The sequence below is a fragment of the Plecotus auritus genome (genome assembly GCF_963455305.1).
Source record: "Plecotus auritus genome assembly, chromosome: 5".
In the NCBI taxonomy this organism is placed as follows: Eukaryota; Metazoa; Chordata; class Mammalia; order Chiroptera; family Vespertilionidae; genus Plecotus; species Plecotus auritus.
Window position 1 is genome coordinate 3,307,826 of NC_137776.1, and position 17,186 is coordinate 3,325,011.

The 17,186-nt window shown below is 56.1% G+C and overlaps 1 protein-coding gene across 2 annotated transcripts in view; it reads left to right on the forward strand.

Moving 5' to 3' along the window:
• MFSD6 (major facilitator superfamily domain containing 6) overlaps positions 1 to 17,186 on the forward strand; it is a 47,079-nt gene that overhangs the window by 1,690 nt on the left and 28,203 nt on the right. For both annotated transcript variants that reach the window (XM_080668971.1, XM_080668972.1), the window contains exon 2: positions 11,539 to 13,120. In XM_080668971.1, coding sequence (XP_080525097.1) covers positions 11,586 to 13,120 — 1,535 coding nt within the window. In that variant the 5' untranslated portion in view covers positions 11,539 to 11,585. The remainder of the gene's footprint in view (positions 1 to 11,538; positions 13,121 to 17,186) is intronic.

Below are 17,186 nucleotides of genomic sequence, written 5' to 3' on the forward strand. Positions count from 1 at the left end.
GCGATGTCGCCAGAGCGCCCGGTGCGAGGCACGGGAGGGGGAGGAGAGAGGGCCGTAGCTCAGGAATTAAGCGGTGAAGCATGTTTACAGTAATTACTTCAAAGCCCTTTGTGTGTCTGTACAAACAAGGTGAATATAAAAACACAAAGGCAAACAGAGCAAAGCTAAAGGAAAGAGAAAGGTGCGGGTCCCGGTCTGGATCCGGGTGAGCCCCGCTCCGTCGAAGGCACCTTCCTCAGCGCTTGATTTCTGAGTCTCTGGGCGATGCGTCGCGCCCCCGTTCTGTGGACGCTGATGGGGAAGCTCAGAGAAGGAACCTACACAAGCCTCGCAATCAGTGAGAGGGGGGGTCTGATTGGAGCCGGTGGTTCTGGCGCCGGAGCCCAGGAGGGTCCCACACGCTGCCCTGGCCACTCAGGGCCCATCGGCCTCGCCACCTCCACGGGCGCCCGCTGTGCTTCCTGTCTTTGCAAACGAACTTCACTTCAACGTCGTCCGTGTGTGACACAAGCCGACATCTACCTGTTGGGTTCGACGTACGGGAAGTGCATCTGTATTGATGCACGTGTGTTTCCCCGGGGGACCTCTCCATTTTTCAGGCCGAAGGCGAGGGTGGAAAGTAACATAACCAAAGATGTAGTTAGAACCAGGCTGACGGCTCTCCCGTTCCGCTTGTTTTGATGGTGCGTCTTGTTTCGCAAGCTGCTTGGGAAAAGGAGAAGCCAGCGGTGTGAAGGTGTCTGTACGCTGTGGTCCGCGTCTGGGGCGAAAGCAAGATGGGTCATTGAAACAGGAGAGCGCGGGAGAGACTTGTGCACGCCACGCTTCCACCTGCACACAGCACCCTGCACCTCACTGTCCCCTCTCTGCGGCCAGGGGCCACCTGAGGACGTGGGTGGGGTGGCGAGCGGAGGGAGCTTTTCCTGCTCACCTCACAAAGTTACATTCGGGCTTTTTATTTTTTACTTTTATTTTTCAAAACATATATTTTTTATTGATTTTTTTTACAGAGAGGAAGGGAGAGAGATAGTTAGAAACATCGATCAGCTGCCTCCTGCACACCCCCCACTGGGGATGTGCCCACAACCAAGGTACATGCCCTTGACCGGAATCGAACCTGGGACCCTTCAGTCCGCAGGCCGATGCTCTATCCACTGAGCCACACCGGTTAGGGCAGGGGTGGGCAAATGTTTTGACTCGAGGGCCACAATGGGTTCTTAAACTGGACCGGAGGGCCGGAACAAAAGCATGGATGGAGTGTGTGTGTGAACGAATATAAATTCAAAGTAAAGGAGCGGAGGGGAGAGCAAGAGAACCGGATAGAACAGCCGGATCCGGCCCGCGGGCCGCAGTTTGCCCAAGGCTGGGTTAGGGCATGTTCGGGCTTTTTAAAAACTTTGCAACAAGCACCTGTTGTTTTATTATATAAACTAAAAAGAGAAACATAAAGAGCGGAATTGATTCACTTCATAGAAATCCAAAATAAGGGGAAAAAAAACGGAATGTGCCTGAACTGTAATGTTAGGAAAGTGAAATGGGACTCAGATCAGAGAGCCGGCGGGCGGGGGTCTAGGAATCTCGGGGTGGGAACCAAAGGTGAAGCGTCTCCGTGACCTTTGCTCACAGCACCCCCTTTCCCTCCTCGGTCAGAAGGCTCTGGGGCACACACCAGTGTGTCAGCGGGGCCCAGCGGTAGGCACTGCCCCCTGGTCTCGCGGGTGAGTGCTGGCTGCCAAGGGAGGGGCATGCTTGTTCTCTGCGCAGAGGCAGGAGGAGGAGGAGGACAGTCACCTGCCGGGCCGTTTCCTGACATTCTGGCCTTCGGATGACTCGGGGCAGTTAATTTCAGTAACATCATTTCAGGAGCAGCGAGCTGTCATCGAGTTAATCTCGTCGGATGCACATATGTAGGGTGTCCCCCCAAAATGTAAACACACTTTTCCCCTGACAGCTCAGTTGATGTTTCTTTCTGTTCAGCTTTAACCCACTGGAATGAATAATTATTCAAAGTGTGTCTACATTTTTTGGGACACCCTCCATATTTGTGACATATAACCCCACAATTCTGCTCCGTTTTATGTAAGATTAACAATAACGATCGCTTAGGGTCCTTAAAAATTAATCCATTTCCCTGCTGAGACTCAGATATCTAGCGCCAAATACATTCAGACCTTTCGGAATCAAGAAGTCACGCTTGCTGTGTTTCGTACGCGAAAGGAACCAGGGTAAGTTTCATTTATTTTGAATCTGATGGAGAATCCTGAGGAATGGGGCTGGTCGCCGTTTTTCCAGAAGAGAGGTTCTGGCCCTTCTAGGCGCCGTCCACCACCACGTGGCCGGTCCTGCTCCGTCTGGGCAGAGGGCAGTGGCAGGCTCCTGGCTGCAGCAGCTCCGTGCTCACCAGCTTCTCCTGAAACCGCGAGGTCAGGGCCACCTCCCGGGCACAGCCTCTGGGTTCCTGGGAGAGGCAGACACGTGCATCTGGGGGGGTTTACGTGTGCAGCGATGACACCACCCTCACGTCTGCATCCAGAACATTCCATCGGGGTGTGGTTCCGCAGTGTCATCGGCATTAGCGGGCGGCGGCCACTGGCGGCGTTTTACCTGCACTTGGAGGTGCGAAGGCCTGTGTCGGCCCCATCTGAGGCCCTGCACCCCGGGGGGCAGCTTGTTTGAGACTCCGCCGGCGGGGGTCTCGGCGACGCGGGCCCTCGCTGCGCCCTGCGCTCCCTCCGCGGGGCAGTAGCTGCTCACAGCTGGCAGGATGGGGCGCCTGCGTCCAGTCAGCGGCCAGGCAGCTTCCGGACGCCATCGGAGTCGTGTGCTGAGCTGAGGATTTCTTGGTGCCGAGCCCCAAACGCAAACAAATAGGAAAACAAGTGGGAGACGCATGAGCCCGGAGCCTGTATGTGAACGTGGTCGGCTACCGAGGTGGCAGCGCTGGGTTAGTTCTCCGCTCTAAACAGCACACCCCACCCCACCCCAGCACCCACAAACCTGCCCCAGCACACACCCCACCCCAGCACCCACAAGCCTGCCCCAGCACACCCCCCACCCAGCACCCACAAACCTGCCCCAGCACACACCCCACCCCAGCACCCACAAGCCTGCCCCAGCACACCCCCCACCCCAGCACCCACAAACCTGCCCCAGTACACACCCCACCCCAGCACCCACAAACCTGCCCCAGCACACACCCCACCCAGCACCCACAAACCTGCCCCAGCACACACCCCACCCCAGCACCCACAAACCTGCCCCAGCACACACCCCACCCAGCACCCACAAACCTGCCCCAGCACACACCCCTACCCCAGAACCCACAAACCTGCCCCAGCACACACCACACCCAGCACCCACAAACCTGCCCAGTGCTGTCTTCTAGGTCCTCTGCGCTGTGGGGTGCTGATGGCGGGGCTGAGGGGCGTTACGACTGGAATGCGGGAGGGATGCTGGTGTACGGGCCGAGTCTGCGTCTGGGGGGGGGGGGGGGGTGAAAGGTGATGGCACAGGAGGCAAGAAACCCAGGCTCAGGGCCGCACGTCCCGTCCCGGCTGGCCGCTCCGTTGGTTCCAGGGCCATCAGGTTTCAGGTTCGGCCCCAGGTCAGAGCTCAGGCAGGAATGAGCTGGTCATGCAGAGGCCGCTGAGGCAGAGGCCGCGGATGCAGAGGCCGCTGATGCAGAGGCCGGTGAGGCAGAGGCCGCTGATGCAGAGGCCGCTGATGCAGAGGCCGCTGATGCAGAGGCCGGTGAGGCAGAGGCCGCTGATGCAGAGGCCGGTGATGCAGAGGCCGGTGAGGCAGAGGCCGGTGAGGCAGAGGCCGCTGATGCAGAGGCCGGTGGGACAACAACGCTCTCCGTCTTCCCCTCGCTCTCTCTCCCCCTCCTTGTCTCTCCCCACCTCTCTCTCCCCCCTCTCTCTCCGCCTTCCTCTCTCTCCCCCTTCCAAAATCACTCAAAAGACCAGCCATACTCCAGAGGTATGCCATGGGCCGAGTCAGAGTGGCTGCCACCTCTGTGACATCCGTGCGGCTGCACTGAGGAGGGGACAGTCAGGAAGCATCCTGCACACGGAACCCGGGGACGGGCCGCCTGGAGTGACCGAGGACACGCGTGCTCTGAGGCGAGTGGGGCCGAGGACCGAGTGGGGCCGAGGGCCGAGTGGGGACGAGGGCCGAGTGGGGCCGAGGGCCGAGTGGGGACGAGGGCCGAGTGGGGACGAGGGCCGAGTGGGGACGAGGGCCGCGTGGGGACGAGGACCGAGTGGGGACGAGGGCCGAGTGGGGCCGAGGGCCGCGTGGGGACGAGGGCCGAGTGGGGACGAGGGCCGAGTGGGGCCGAGGGCCGAGTGGGGCCGAGGGCCGAGTGGGGACGAGGGCCGAGTGGGGCCGAGGGCCGAGTGGGGACTAGGGCCGAGTGGGGACTAGGGCCGAGTGGGGACGAGGGCCGAGTGGGGCCGAGGGCCGAGTGGGGCCGAGGGCCGAGTGGGGACGAGGGCCGAGTGGGGTGAGGTGGAAGGAGAAGGCGTGAGTCAGCGGCGGCCGGAGGGAGCCCAGGCGGCTCCGGGGAGTAAAAGGAGAACTGGAAAGAGGAACCGATGCCGCGTCGGCCTGATTTGTGGGTCACTGTGCCGGGGAAAGTGGGTGAGGGCGGGGCCGGGCCGGCTCTGACTGTTGGGGAAATGCGGTCCCGTCCGCAGGCGGCTCCGACGCTGTTAGGAGGCCTTCCTGCCTCTGCTGTGAGCGTCCTGTGGACGTGGACGTGGTCCCTAACGTACCAGGCCTTCCTGCCTCTGCTGTGAGCACCCTGTGGACGTGGTCCCTAACGTAGGAGGCCTTCCTGCCTCTGCTGTGAGCACCCTGTGGACGTGGACGTGGTCCCTAACATACGAGGCCTTCCTGCCTCTGCTGTGAGCACCCTGTGGACGTGGTCCCTAACGTACCAGGCCTTCCTGCCTCTGCTGTGAGCACCCTGTGGACGTGGTCCCTAACGTAGGAGGCCTTCCTGCCTCTGCTGTGAGCGTCCTGTGGACGTGGACGTGGTCCCTAACATACGAGGCCTTCCTGCCTCTGCTGTGAGCACCCTGTGGACGTGGTCCCTAACGTAGGAGGCCTTCCTGCCTCTGCTGTGAGCGTCCTGTGGACGTGGACGTGGTCCCTAACGTACCAGGCCTTCCTGCCTCTGCTGTGAGCACCCTGTGGACGTGGTCCCTAACGTAGGAGGCCTTCCTGCCTCTGCTGTGAGCGTCCTGTGGACGTGGACGTGGTCCCTAACATACGAGGCCTTCCTGCCTCTGCTGTGAGCACCCTGTGGACGTGGACGTGGTCCCTAACATACCAGGCCTTCCTGCCTCTGCTGTGAGCGTCCTGTGGACGTGGACGTGGTCCCTAACGTATGAGGCCTTCCTGCCTCTGCTGTGAGCACCCTGTGGACGTGGTCCCTAACATACGAGGCCTTCCTGCCTCTGCTGTGAGCGTCCTGTGGACGTGGACGTGGTCCCTAACATACGAGGCCTTCCTGCCTCTGCTGTGAGCGTCCTGTGGACGTGGTCCCTAACGTAGGAGGCCTTCCTGCCTCTGCTGTGAGCACCCTGTGGACGTGGTCCCTAAGGCACAGGTGGAACCAGGCGCACCTCTGGGAGGGAGGTGGAATAAAAGAGTTTGTTGTTAAGCTTTCAAAAGGGTGAAAATGACACATTTTAGCTTTCTTTCCTATATAATGAGGTTCCCCTGTATTTGGAAGGTGTGATGGTGAGTGGCTAAAAAAACCGCTGTGGTACGTGTACACGTGGAGTACTCTGCAGCTGTGAAAAAGGGGGATCTCTGAACCTGTGAGGCAGCAGGGAGGGACCTGGGGAGCATTGTGCCGAGTGGAATAAGCCAGGCAGAGAGAGACAAGTATCCATGATCTCACTCCCATGTGGAACCTAAAGAACAAAATTAGCTGAGCAACACCACGGGTGCAGGGGCGTGGAGGCATGGGACAGACGGACAGATGTCCGAGGGGAGGGGACAGGAACAGATGAACCAAAGAACGTGGATGCGTATATGCACAGCCGTGGACACAGCGGTGTGGGGAAGGCCTGGGCGGGGCGGGCTGGGAGGAGGAGGCTAAGGGGGTGGCCGTGGGGAGACATCTGTAATACTGTCCACAGTGAACAAAAAGCCCTTAGCAGGTTCTCTCAGTGCTTCTGCTGGCGTGCGGGGTGAGCACTTCAACTCAGCACCCCCCCACCCCCAGGCCTTTCAGGAACTTCGGGGTCAGGACCCCCGACGGTCCCTGAGGCCTGGTGCCTGCCGCCGCGCTCCGTACACAGCAGGCCTCGGCGATGCTGCAGGTCGGTCCCAGGCCCCGCAGCGAAGCGAGTCCCTCCATAAAGCCAGCCTCCGGTTTGGCTGGTGGAGGGCTTGCCTTCAATTCGTAAAAAAAAAAAGGCCGTGTCAGAGGCACGATGGATCGCAGCGCAGGGACATGAGGCATGCCTGTGTGTATTTTACCAGTGATGAGTGTTCACTGACAAATCACCCAGGAAAAAAATTAAAGGAACGCCTACGTGTACTTCTCAGAGAGAACCCCTCGTCACATTTTGGTATTATTTTCTTCAAGTCTTTTAAAAAAAAGTGTATTTGGTATGAAGGACATAGATTTATACATTCAGGCGTCCTCAGACTACAGCCCGCGGGCCACATGCGGCCCGCCGAGGACATGGATCCGGCCCGCCGGGGGCCGCTGCCTGTCCTGCTTAGCAGCTGACGTGTCCCGGGCCCGCAGTGCGCACAGGAATTTGTTCATAGTTTTTTTTAAAACTATAGTCCGGCCCTCCCACGGTCTGAGGGACAGGGAACTGGCCCCCTGTTTAAAAAGTGTGAGGACCCCTGAATCAAACTCTTACGTTACATAGACGTTGGGGTCCTGCTTTTTCTCACTTAATGTGATACAGAGAGAGCATTTCCCCATATTCTGTTAATTCGTGTGAGTCCTCTTAAGCCAGGGGTGGGCAAACTTTTTGACTCGAGGGCCACAGTGGGTTCTTAAACTGGACCGGAGGGCCGGAACAAAAGCATGGATGGAGTGTTTGTGTGAACTCATATAAATTCAAAGTAAAGGAGCGGAGGGGAAAGCAAGAGAACCCTCCGCTCTTTCGGCTCCGCGGGCCGGGTAGAACAGCCGAACGGGCCGGATCCGGCCCGCGGGCCGTAGTTTGCCCACGGCTGGTCTCAGACCACGACCACCACCAACAGCAGACGTTCACCCGTTAGCAAGCTCCTGTGTTAGAGAAGACTGGACCCCTCTGTGAGTGAGTCCCCTCGGATTTGTGCGTTGATCACCATTTTACCAAAAAGCGGCTCTGAGAGGCACTGGTGTGTCACAGCTAAGAGAGCAACGGAAACATCTCTGTGCTTCCAAGTCAGTTCGCTCGGGGCACGTGAAACGTCAGCAAACCCCCATGTGGATGTCGCCCTCAGGAGCTGGTCAGGGTTCCCAGGAGCTTCTACGAGTAGAGAGCCGTATCCTAAGTCCTGGACCCCCCCGCCCCCCCCCAAGGGGTCATGATCTAGGTGGGCAGACAGGAAGTAACTATAAAGGAGCGATAAAATGCCCTTCAGTCCTGCAGCAGCTCGGGCGGGGGGAGCCTGCCGGAGGAGAGGGAGGCTCAGGAGCACGCCCCAAGTTTATTCTTTTCTAGGTGTCGGGAGATCGCGTCCGTGTAACGAACACAGTCTGGGTTTCTGTCACAGTCATTAGCGTGGACAGTTCATGTTAAGACTATACACGAAGCCCCAACTGGTTTGGCTCAATGGATAGAGCGTCGGCCTGCGGACTGAAAGGTCCCGGGTTCGATTCCGGTCAAGGGCACGTACCTTGGTTGTGGGCACATCCCCAGTGGGAGGTGTGCAGGAGGCAGCTGATGAATGTTTCTCTCTCACTGATGTTTCTAGCTCTCTATCCCTCTCCCTTCCTCTCTGTAAAATATCAATAAAATATATTAAAAAGTATATATATATATATATATATGAAGAAAACGGCCAAATGTCCGGAAATCCTTAGGGCGAAGCAGCAGCTAACCCAGCCCGTCTGTTCCCACACTGAAGTTGGAACAATCTTTCTTTGTCAATCCCCAGCGTGGCCGTTACTTGCCTGTTTACTTCTCCTCGGTGGCTTCCACCGGGCTAAAAAGACATGGTCCCACACGTGTTCAGTACCTGCCAGGCTGTGCTGAGCAGGAGCTCCCGAAGGGAGGCGATGACTGGACCTCCACGCCCTGCACAAGCCTGCAATCCCCTGTCTTCTCTCCAGTTCGATCACTGTGTCGCCCCAAAATGGCGTGTGAGTGGGACCAGCCAGCCTAGGATGCTGTAAGACTCTTTTCATGATTCTTCTGAGGCTCCTTCGGGGTATCGTATGGGGCAGTCGTGTGTAGCTGTGCCATCACCAGGTAGTTGGCTTAACCATTCATCCACTGAAGAACACCCAGGTTGCTTCCAGTTTGGGGCTATGTTATGAATACAGGTGCATAAACATGTGTGCTTTTATATGAAGTAGGTGACCCTGTCCCTGGGGTAAATATTGCTGGGTCCCGTAGCCACGGGTTTAGATTTATAAGAAACTGCCCCGTTTTACAGCCCCACCGGCAATGAGCAGTGAGCTTGTTCCTCGGATCCTTTTCGGAATTTGGGGGTGTCACTATTTTTGCTTTAGCCATTCACACCGGTGTGCGGTGACATGTCATATTTTTAGACCACGTTTCCTTAATGATGCTGAACATTGTCCCGTGTTTATTTGCATCTGTACATCCTGTGTATCCTCTTGGTGAAATGTCTCTTCATGTCTTTGGTCTGTTTTCTCATTGGCTCTTTTATTGTTGAGTTTTGAGAGTGCTTTATAGATTGTGGGTAGTAATTCTTGGTTGAATATGTGGCTTTCAAATAGTTTCCCATCTGTAGGTCCATCCTCTTAGCAGGGTTGTCTGCAGAGCAAAAGTTTAAATTTTGACACAGTCTGATACGTCGAATTTTCCTTTTATGAATGAAGCGCTTGGTGTGACACCTAAGAACGCTCTCGCCCAGCACTGGAGCCTGGAGATCCCGCCCGCCCCCCGTTTTTTCCCCCCTAGAAGTTTTGTGGTTTTGCATTTAAACCCATGACCCATTTTGAGTTTGTGTAAGGTATATATTTGTATAAGTATGAGACTTAGGGTGGTAGGTGTGTGTTTTTGCCTATTGATGTCTAATTTCTTCAGCACCATTTGTTGAAAAGGTCACCTTTGCTCCATGAAATTGTATTTGCATCTTTGTCAAAAGTCAGTTGGGAATATTTGTGTGGATTTATCCCTGGGTTCTCTATTCTGTCCCATTGATAGGTGTGTCCGTCCTTCTGCCAGTATGACACGGTCTTGACCTCTGTGTAGCTGTATCATAAAGCTTCTTTCCCACAGTTGTTTTAGCTGTCCTGGTTCCCTTTCCTTTTCACATACATTTTCGAACTAGCTTATCTACATCCACAAAACAATCTCGCTGAGATTTTATGGGGATTGCATTAAACCTGTAGACAAATTTGAGGAGAACGGACCATGACATGGCCTCTGTTTCTTTTACCAGCATTTTTGCAGTTTTCAACACACAGTCCTGTAGGTTTTGCTAACGTATACCTCGTTCTCTGAGCAGTTGTAAGTGGGATTCTGTTTTAAAGGCTGGTGTCCGGTGTTCGTTGCTCGTAGACGGAAACGCAGCTGACGTTTTCTCTGTTGGTCTTGTATCCTGTGACCTTGTTGAACCCACTGGTTCTAGAAGGTTTTGGAGAGTTCTTAGGATTGCCTCCATAGACGGTCATTTCAAATAAAGACAGGTTCTCTCTTCCCTTTGGACCGGCATGACTTCCCTTTCCTTCTCTTTCCTTCTAGCGCTGGCAGGGACTTCAGCACCATGTTGCATAAGAGTGGTGAGGACAGTCTTGATCGGTTCCCTGTAGAGAGAAAGAGCACTCAGTCTTGACCCACTGGGTGTCATGCTACCTGCAGGTCTCGCCAAGGTGGGGGTTGCCTCTGTTCCTGCTTTTCTGGGACTTATCATGAACGACTCCTTAAATTTTGTCGGTTGAGGGGACCCTATTTTCTAAAATATATTTTATTGATTTTTTACAGAGAGGAAGGAAGAGGGATAGAGAGTTAGAAACATCGATGAGAGAGAAACATCGATCAGCTGCCTCCTGCACAACCCCCACTGGGGATGTGCCCGCAACCAAGGTACATGCCCTTGACCGGAATCGAACCCGGGACCCTTCAGTCTGCAGGCCGATGCTCTATCCACTGAGCCAAACCGGTTTCGGCTGAGGGGACCCTATTTCCTTCTCCTCAGCATCTTGATATGGTGGTTTTCAAATACTGCACCTTCCATAGACCCATCTCGGTCATTGTGTACAGTTCTTTTTATATATTTCTAAATTGTATTTTCTAATATTTTGCTAGGGATTTTTGAATCTATATTTATAAGGAATATGGTTCTGTAGCTTTCTGCTTGTTGGACTTTTTTTCTGAATGTAGGGTTCTGGGGGGACAGTTCTTTTCTCTCAGCACTCAAACAAGATCGGCCCCTTCCTTCTGGCGCCCATGGTTTCTGATGAGAAATCGTGGGTTTTGGAGTTGTTTATCCCCTCTTGGTAAGTTGTAATTCCCATTACGCTGCTTTCCAGATTTTCATCTTTGGTTTTCACTTTCTTAAACTGCAATCCCTGAAAGCATTTCTGGAGAAGCACATGCAACATCGGCCACAGGGGGCTGCTTCCTCACCCCCGTGTCCTCTGATGGCTTAGCACCGAGTCCTGGTGCAAATGTCTCCCGTTCATTTGGTTGGAATCCGGAGCTTCATTCTGTTTTTCCTCTAGAAACTGAATGGCTTTGGCTACCTTGACTTCCTAAATATTCTAGACTTCCCGGTTTGGTGGGTATGTTTGAGCAGTAAGACCCAGAAACTATACATAGGATTTATTTTCAGTTCCTTGTGTGGTGTAGACATAATCCCTGTCCTTCGGACATTTTTGGTAGGAATCGGTGAAGATTCGAATGCACCTGAGCTCTCAGCCTGTCACTGGGAGACGCGATTAGTTGGCCAGTGGCCAGAAAGAACACTGGATGCTTTGAAAGCTTTTTGGAGTCAGTTTTTATGGCTGCAGGTGGCCCGTGGTGAGAATCACTCCCCGTCATTCTTTTAAAAATATATATATTTTATTGATTTTTTACAGAGAAGAAGGGAGAGAGATAGAGAGTTCGAAACATCGATGAGAGAGAAACATCGATCAGCTGCCTCCTGCACACCTCCTACTGGGGATGTGCCCGCAACCAAGGTACATGCCCTTGACCGGAATCGAACCTGGGACCTTTCAGTCCCCAGGCCGACGCTCTATCCACTGAGCCAAACCGGTTTCGGCTCCCCGTCATTCTTGGCTGTCTTCTGAAACGCCTCGGCGTCCTGCCAGATGGGGCTTCAGCTCACATGTTACCAGTGTCATCACTAAGCCACCCTTTCCATTTCGCTTCGCAGATCAGCGGTCACCGTTGTGAAGCGGTCCTCTCCGATGGTGACGAGCCATGGCGGCCGATGATAAAGTGGCCATCCTCACGGATGACGAGGAGGAGCAGAAGCGGAAGTACGTGCTCGCCGACCCTTTCAACGGGGTGTCCAGGGAACAGGAGCCGCCGCCTCACGAGACTCCCTCCTCCCCGGCCACGGAGGCCGCCCCCGAGGAGGAGGTGGACTGGATCGAGAGGCACTGCGTGAAGATCAACAACGACCTCCTCGTCTCCAAGGTCTTCTACTTTTTCTTCTACGCCGCGTACGGCTCCCTGTACCCGCTGCTGCCCGTGTACTATAAGCAGCTGGGAATGTCGCCCAGCCAGAGCGGGCTGCTGGTGGGCATCCGGTACTTCATTGAGTTCTGCAGCGCCCCCTTCTGGGGCGTGGTGGCGGACCGCTTTCAAAAGGGCAAAATCGTCCTCCTCTTCTCCCTTTTGTGCTGGGTTCTGTTCAACCTGGGCATCGGATTCGTCAAACCCGCCACCTTGAGATGCGTACCAAAGACGCCCCCCACGGCCCGCCCCGCCAACGCGAGTCACCTGCTAACCCTCCTGCCCACGAATGCGTCCTTCGTCTCTTCCGTGACGCCGCCCCCGAGGCCCCGCGAGAGGAGAGACCTGCTCCTGGCCGGTGAGCCCAACGTCACGGAGCCTTTCACCTTCCCAACGGCTGCCGGCAGGACCAGCGCGCGCCCTCTGCCAACGCACACGGGTGACGTGACGGACCTCGGTAAGGACTTGACCTTGATCCCAAGCACCGGAGCCCCTGCCCCCCCGGGAGTGGGGACCAGAGAGACCACCACTACCATGGTCACGACCACCAGAGCTTGGCCTTCTGACCAAGTCACTCTGGTTTACGACCAGCAAGAAGTAGAAGCGATTTTCCTGGTGATCCTGGTGGTGGTCATCATCGGCGAGTTTTTCAGCGCCTCCTCCGTCACCATCGTGGACACGGTGACGCTCCAGTACCTGGGCAAACACAGGGACCGCTACGGGCTGCAGCGCATGTGGGGCTCCCTGGGCTGGGGCCTGGCCATGCTGTCCGTGGGCATCGGCATCGACTACACCCACATCGAGGTGCTCGTCCACGGGAAGGGGTGCAGGCCCCCCGAGTACCGCAACTACCAGATCGTCTTCATCGTCTTCGGGGTCCTCATGACCATGGCCCTGATCGTGGCCACTCAGTTCCGGTTCCGCTACGGCCACTTCCAGAGCGAGGACGGCCGAGGCAAGGAGGCGGAGGGGGCCCCGGTGGAGCGGGGCAGCCCCACCGAGTCCTCGGAGGAGGTGCCCGCCGCCAGCCCCGCGCAGGCCGCCAGCTTCTGGGACCTGATCCGCCTGCTGTGCAGCGTGCAGTACGGCTCCGTGCTCTTCGTGGCCTGGTTCATGGGCTTCGGCTACGGCTTCGTGTTCACCTTTCTCTACTGGCACCTGGAGGACCTGAACGGCACCACCACCCTCTTCGGCGTGTGCTCCGTGCTCAGCCACGTGTCCGAGCTGACGGCGTATTTCTTCAGCCACAAGCTCATTGAGTTGATCGGCCACATCAGGTAGGAGCCTTTTCCTGGTCTTCTAGCTCCTGTGCTCACGTGGGTGGGTATGATCATCGGTGTTGGGGCGGGAACAGGGCTTCCTGTTGCTTTCTCTTTAAAAAAGAAACGGACGGACGGACGGATGGACGGACGGACGGACGGACGGACGGACGGAAGGAAGGAAGGAGCCTCACTGGATTCTCTAAGACAGACAAGCAGAACGAGCCGCCCCTCAGCAAGGAGCCTGGGAGTGAGTGCTCCGAGGCGTGGGGGCGCCGGCTCCGGGACGCGTCACCCCTGGGCCTCCGGGGGCCCGCCCCCCCCCCCCCCCCCAGCGCAGCACTAGCGGAGGGGGCGGAGGGGATGAAGAGGGTCCTGTTTTCTCAGCCTTCAGTGACTCTCCGCCACTTGCCCACACACAGACCTCGACTCCCTGGTGCAGGGGTGGGCAAACTTTTTGACTCGAGGGCCACCATGGGTTCTTCAACTGGACCGGAGGGCCGGAACAAAAGCATGGATGGAGTGTTTGTGTGAACTAGTATACATTCAAAGGAAAGGAGCGGAGGGGAGAGCAAGAGAACCCTCCGCTCTTTCGGCTCCACGGGTCGTAGTTTGCCCACGGCTGCCCTGGTGTATAGAAGTCTGCTCCGTTCAGCAGGCTGTGGGGTGGCCCCCAAGCCCCCACTTCCTGAGCGTTCGTGGAGGAAAACGCGTCTATCAGAGTTTCCTGATTATGACATGCGTTGCTGTGTTTTTATCTGCCACGAACACATGGGACACTTAAACATCCTCCCCCAGGGAGTCCTTTTAGCCCAAACACGGAATGCCTGGCCGTCCTGTGTGCGGTGCCCCTCCCCCGAGGTCGGCCTGGGGTGGAGGGAGCAGCGGCTGCTCTCCGCGTCCTGCTCATCACGGGCTCCGCGAGCAAGAGCCGCTGCGCGTCCGGCGCTCGGACCTCCGGGACCGTCTGTCACGGCTGCTCCTACACTTGGGAGCTGCCACACAGAAAACGCAGCGTGTGTGTCTGCGTGTGCAGGCCAGTCTGCACCTGCCGTCCCTGTGAGGGGCCAGGAAGGGGACACAGACACGGACAAGCCTTGAGAAACACGGATCTCTCTTCTTTTCATTCCCCTTGGACTCCCTGAAGAGAATCCTATCTAATAAAGAGGGAATATGCTAACTGACCATCACTCCATCACAAAGATGGCTGCACCCACAGCTGAGGCCAAGTTCCCAGAAGGAGCCTGAACGAGCAATCAGCAGGGACCTGAGGCTACGACCTCCCCCACCCCCTGTGGGGCTTGTCAGGGGACCTCAGGCCATGCCCTCCGCCCTGGCATCAGGCTGGGGGACCTCAGGCCATGCCCCCCGCCAGCAGGGCTTGACAGGGAACCTCAGGCTGCGCCCCCCACCCCAGCACCGGGCCAGGGGACCTGAGGCTGTGCCCCCCTGCCTGGCTGGGCTTAACAGGGGCCCTCAGGCCGTGCCCTCCACCCAGCGGGGCTTGACGGGGGACCTCAAGGTGAACCCCCAGTGCTGGGTTGGGGGAACTCAGGCCACGCCCCCAACCAGTGGGGTTTGATGGGGGACCTGAGGCTGTGCCCCGCTCCCGATGCTGGGCCGGGGGACCTGAGGCTGCACCCCCCTGCCTGGTGGGGCTTGACGGGGGACCTCAGGCTGTGTCCCCCACCTGGCGGAGTTTGACAGAGGACCTCAAGGCACGCCCCCAACCCTGTTCTGGGCTGGGGGAACCTCAGGCCACGCCCCCAGGCCTGGTGCCGAGCCAGGGGACCTGAGGCTACACCCCCTGCCCAGCAGGGCTTGACAAGGGTGGGACTGGCTGGGTCTGGATCTAGCCCAATGGTGGGGGCGGCGGGTCTGGCCGGGTCTGGGTGTCACTCAATTTTGAGGTGCATGTGGGTGGGCGGGGACTTGACTCTGGGTCCCGTGGTGTGCCTGAATCTGACAGGAGGAAGGTTTTCATATACATTTTACTAATTTTCTTTCGTCTCTGACACTTCTATTATAGAGAAAGGGCAAATAGCAATATTAAATTATTTCCTCTAATTAATCCCCTTTTAATGTGCACGAATTTCGTGCACCGGGCCACTAGTATTTTATAATTGGAAGTTTCAACCTAGAACCATTCTTTCCCCCAGACAACTGTACTTTTTTTTTTCCGTGTTTGGTTTGGTTTCGCTCTGGGTTGGCTGCGCCCCATCCCTTCTTTCTCAAACCTTTGACCCCTCGTTGCCACTGAACAAAGCCAGGCCCTGTGGGGGGGGTGGGTCCCAGACCCAGAGCCGCCAGGCACACTCCGGGGGGCCGGTCTGCAGACTGTGTTGCAGTACTAAGGACGTGGGGTGACCTTGGCCTTGTCCAGGTCCCGCGTACGTTCTCCGAGTCGCGTAGACGGTTCTCCTCAGACTGGGTGCCTGAGTGCCCTCCACGTTCGCCATTAAAACCAGTCCTTCATTTCCGGACAGCGACCCAGCGCGGTCTGAGCAGCGACAGGAGCGCCCAGCTGCCAGCATGTCATCCGTCAGTGGAATTACCTGCACGGTGACTCCGTGTAGAGCAGGGGTCCTCAAACTACGGCCCACGGGCCACATGCGGCCCGCCGAGGACATGGATCCGGCCCGCCGGGGGCCGCTGCCTGTCCTGCTTAGCAGCCGACGTGTCCCGGGCCCACAGTGCACATAGGAATTTGTTCATCGTTTTTTTTTTTTTAACTATAGTCCGGCCCTCCCATAGTCTGAGGGACAGTGAGCTGGCCCCCTGTTTAAAAAGTTTGAGGACCCCTGGTAGAGTGTGTGTCTAGGATCAGCCTTGGGCAAACTGCGGCCCGTGGGCCGGATCCGGCTGTTCTATCTGGTTCTCTTGCTCTCCCCTCCGCTCCTTTACTTTGAATTTATATTAGTTCACACAAACACTCCATCCATGCTTTTGTTCCGGCCCTCCGGTCCAGTTTAAGAACCCATTGTGGCCCTCGAGTCAAAAAGTTTGCCCACCCCTGGCTAGGTTCTCACGTGCTAACAGCAGCTTCGTCTCTGCCTTGGCCTGTGGTTGGAGGTTCGCTTTTTCATGATAAAACCCTAGCGCGTTTACGATAATTTGGGTAACTGCGTGAGCTTACACTCGTGTTTTCCTTTCCTGAGCTTTCTGAGTTACTCATCAGGTAAAGCCTAAGGGTCCCTTCGCTTTTCTGGTTTCATGGACAGGCGGCATCTTCCTCTTCTTAGCGAAGTGGGGGAGAAGCGGGGGCCTGCTGGGGTTCCATCCGTTTGTGATCCCTCACCTCTTTTGTGTTTTAATTCCGTCCATTAAGATGTGTGATCGTGACTACTTTTTAAAGGATTCTGATAGCGCAGTGAAATTCTGCCCATGTGTTCAGGTAGAATGAATATGGGTGTGTTTTTCTGGTGAGACTTTCGGGAGCCCAGTCAGGTGGTGGTGGTGGTTGACATTGGGGGTTTGAAAATGGGGTGACCGTTTAAACTCTTCATTGGGAAAATATCTTACATTAAATAATCGATGAAGAGAAGTTACCTTTCTACGAATTCACAGACTTCCTGTTTCCCTTGGTGGATCGTCAGGAGGGAGCTCTCCGTGGCTCTTACATACGCAGATACTTCTCAGCATTCTGTGACTGTCTGATTGGGGTTTGTTTTTAGGGGTCAGCACTACCATACAAATTGTAAATATCCTAATGGCAAAAGTGGATTTTCCACAAATTCGTTATAGAGATTCATAGGACACGTTCATACCAGAATAATTTTTGAAAATACAATGTCCACTTTTGATCCCCTTAGGATTTGAACAGCGCTTGCTGGATGGGCCCAGTTGTTCAGGGAATAGCCTGTCTGTCCGTGTAAACACACACACACGCGCACACACACACACACACGCACACACACACACGCACACGCACACACACACACACACACACACACGCACACACACACATGCACCGAGTAAATGATTTCTTTGACTTCGGCCTTGGATTTTGTCCTTCTCTGGGACGTGGCTTTCTCAGGCAAACAGGACAGTGCTTAATATTTCCACCGAGAGAGGTAACCTCTTT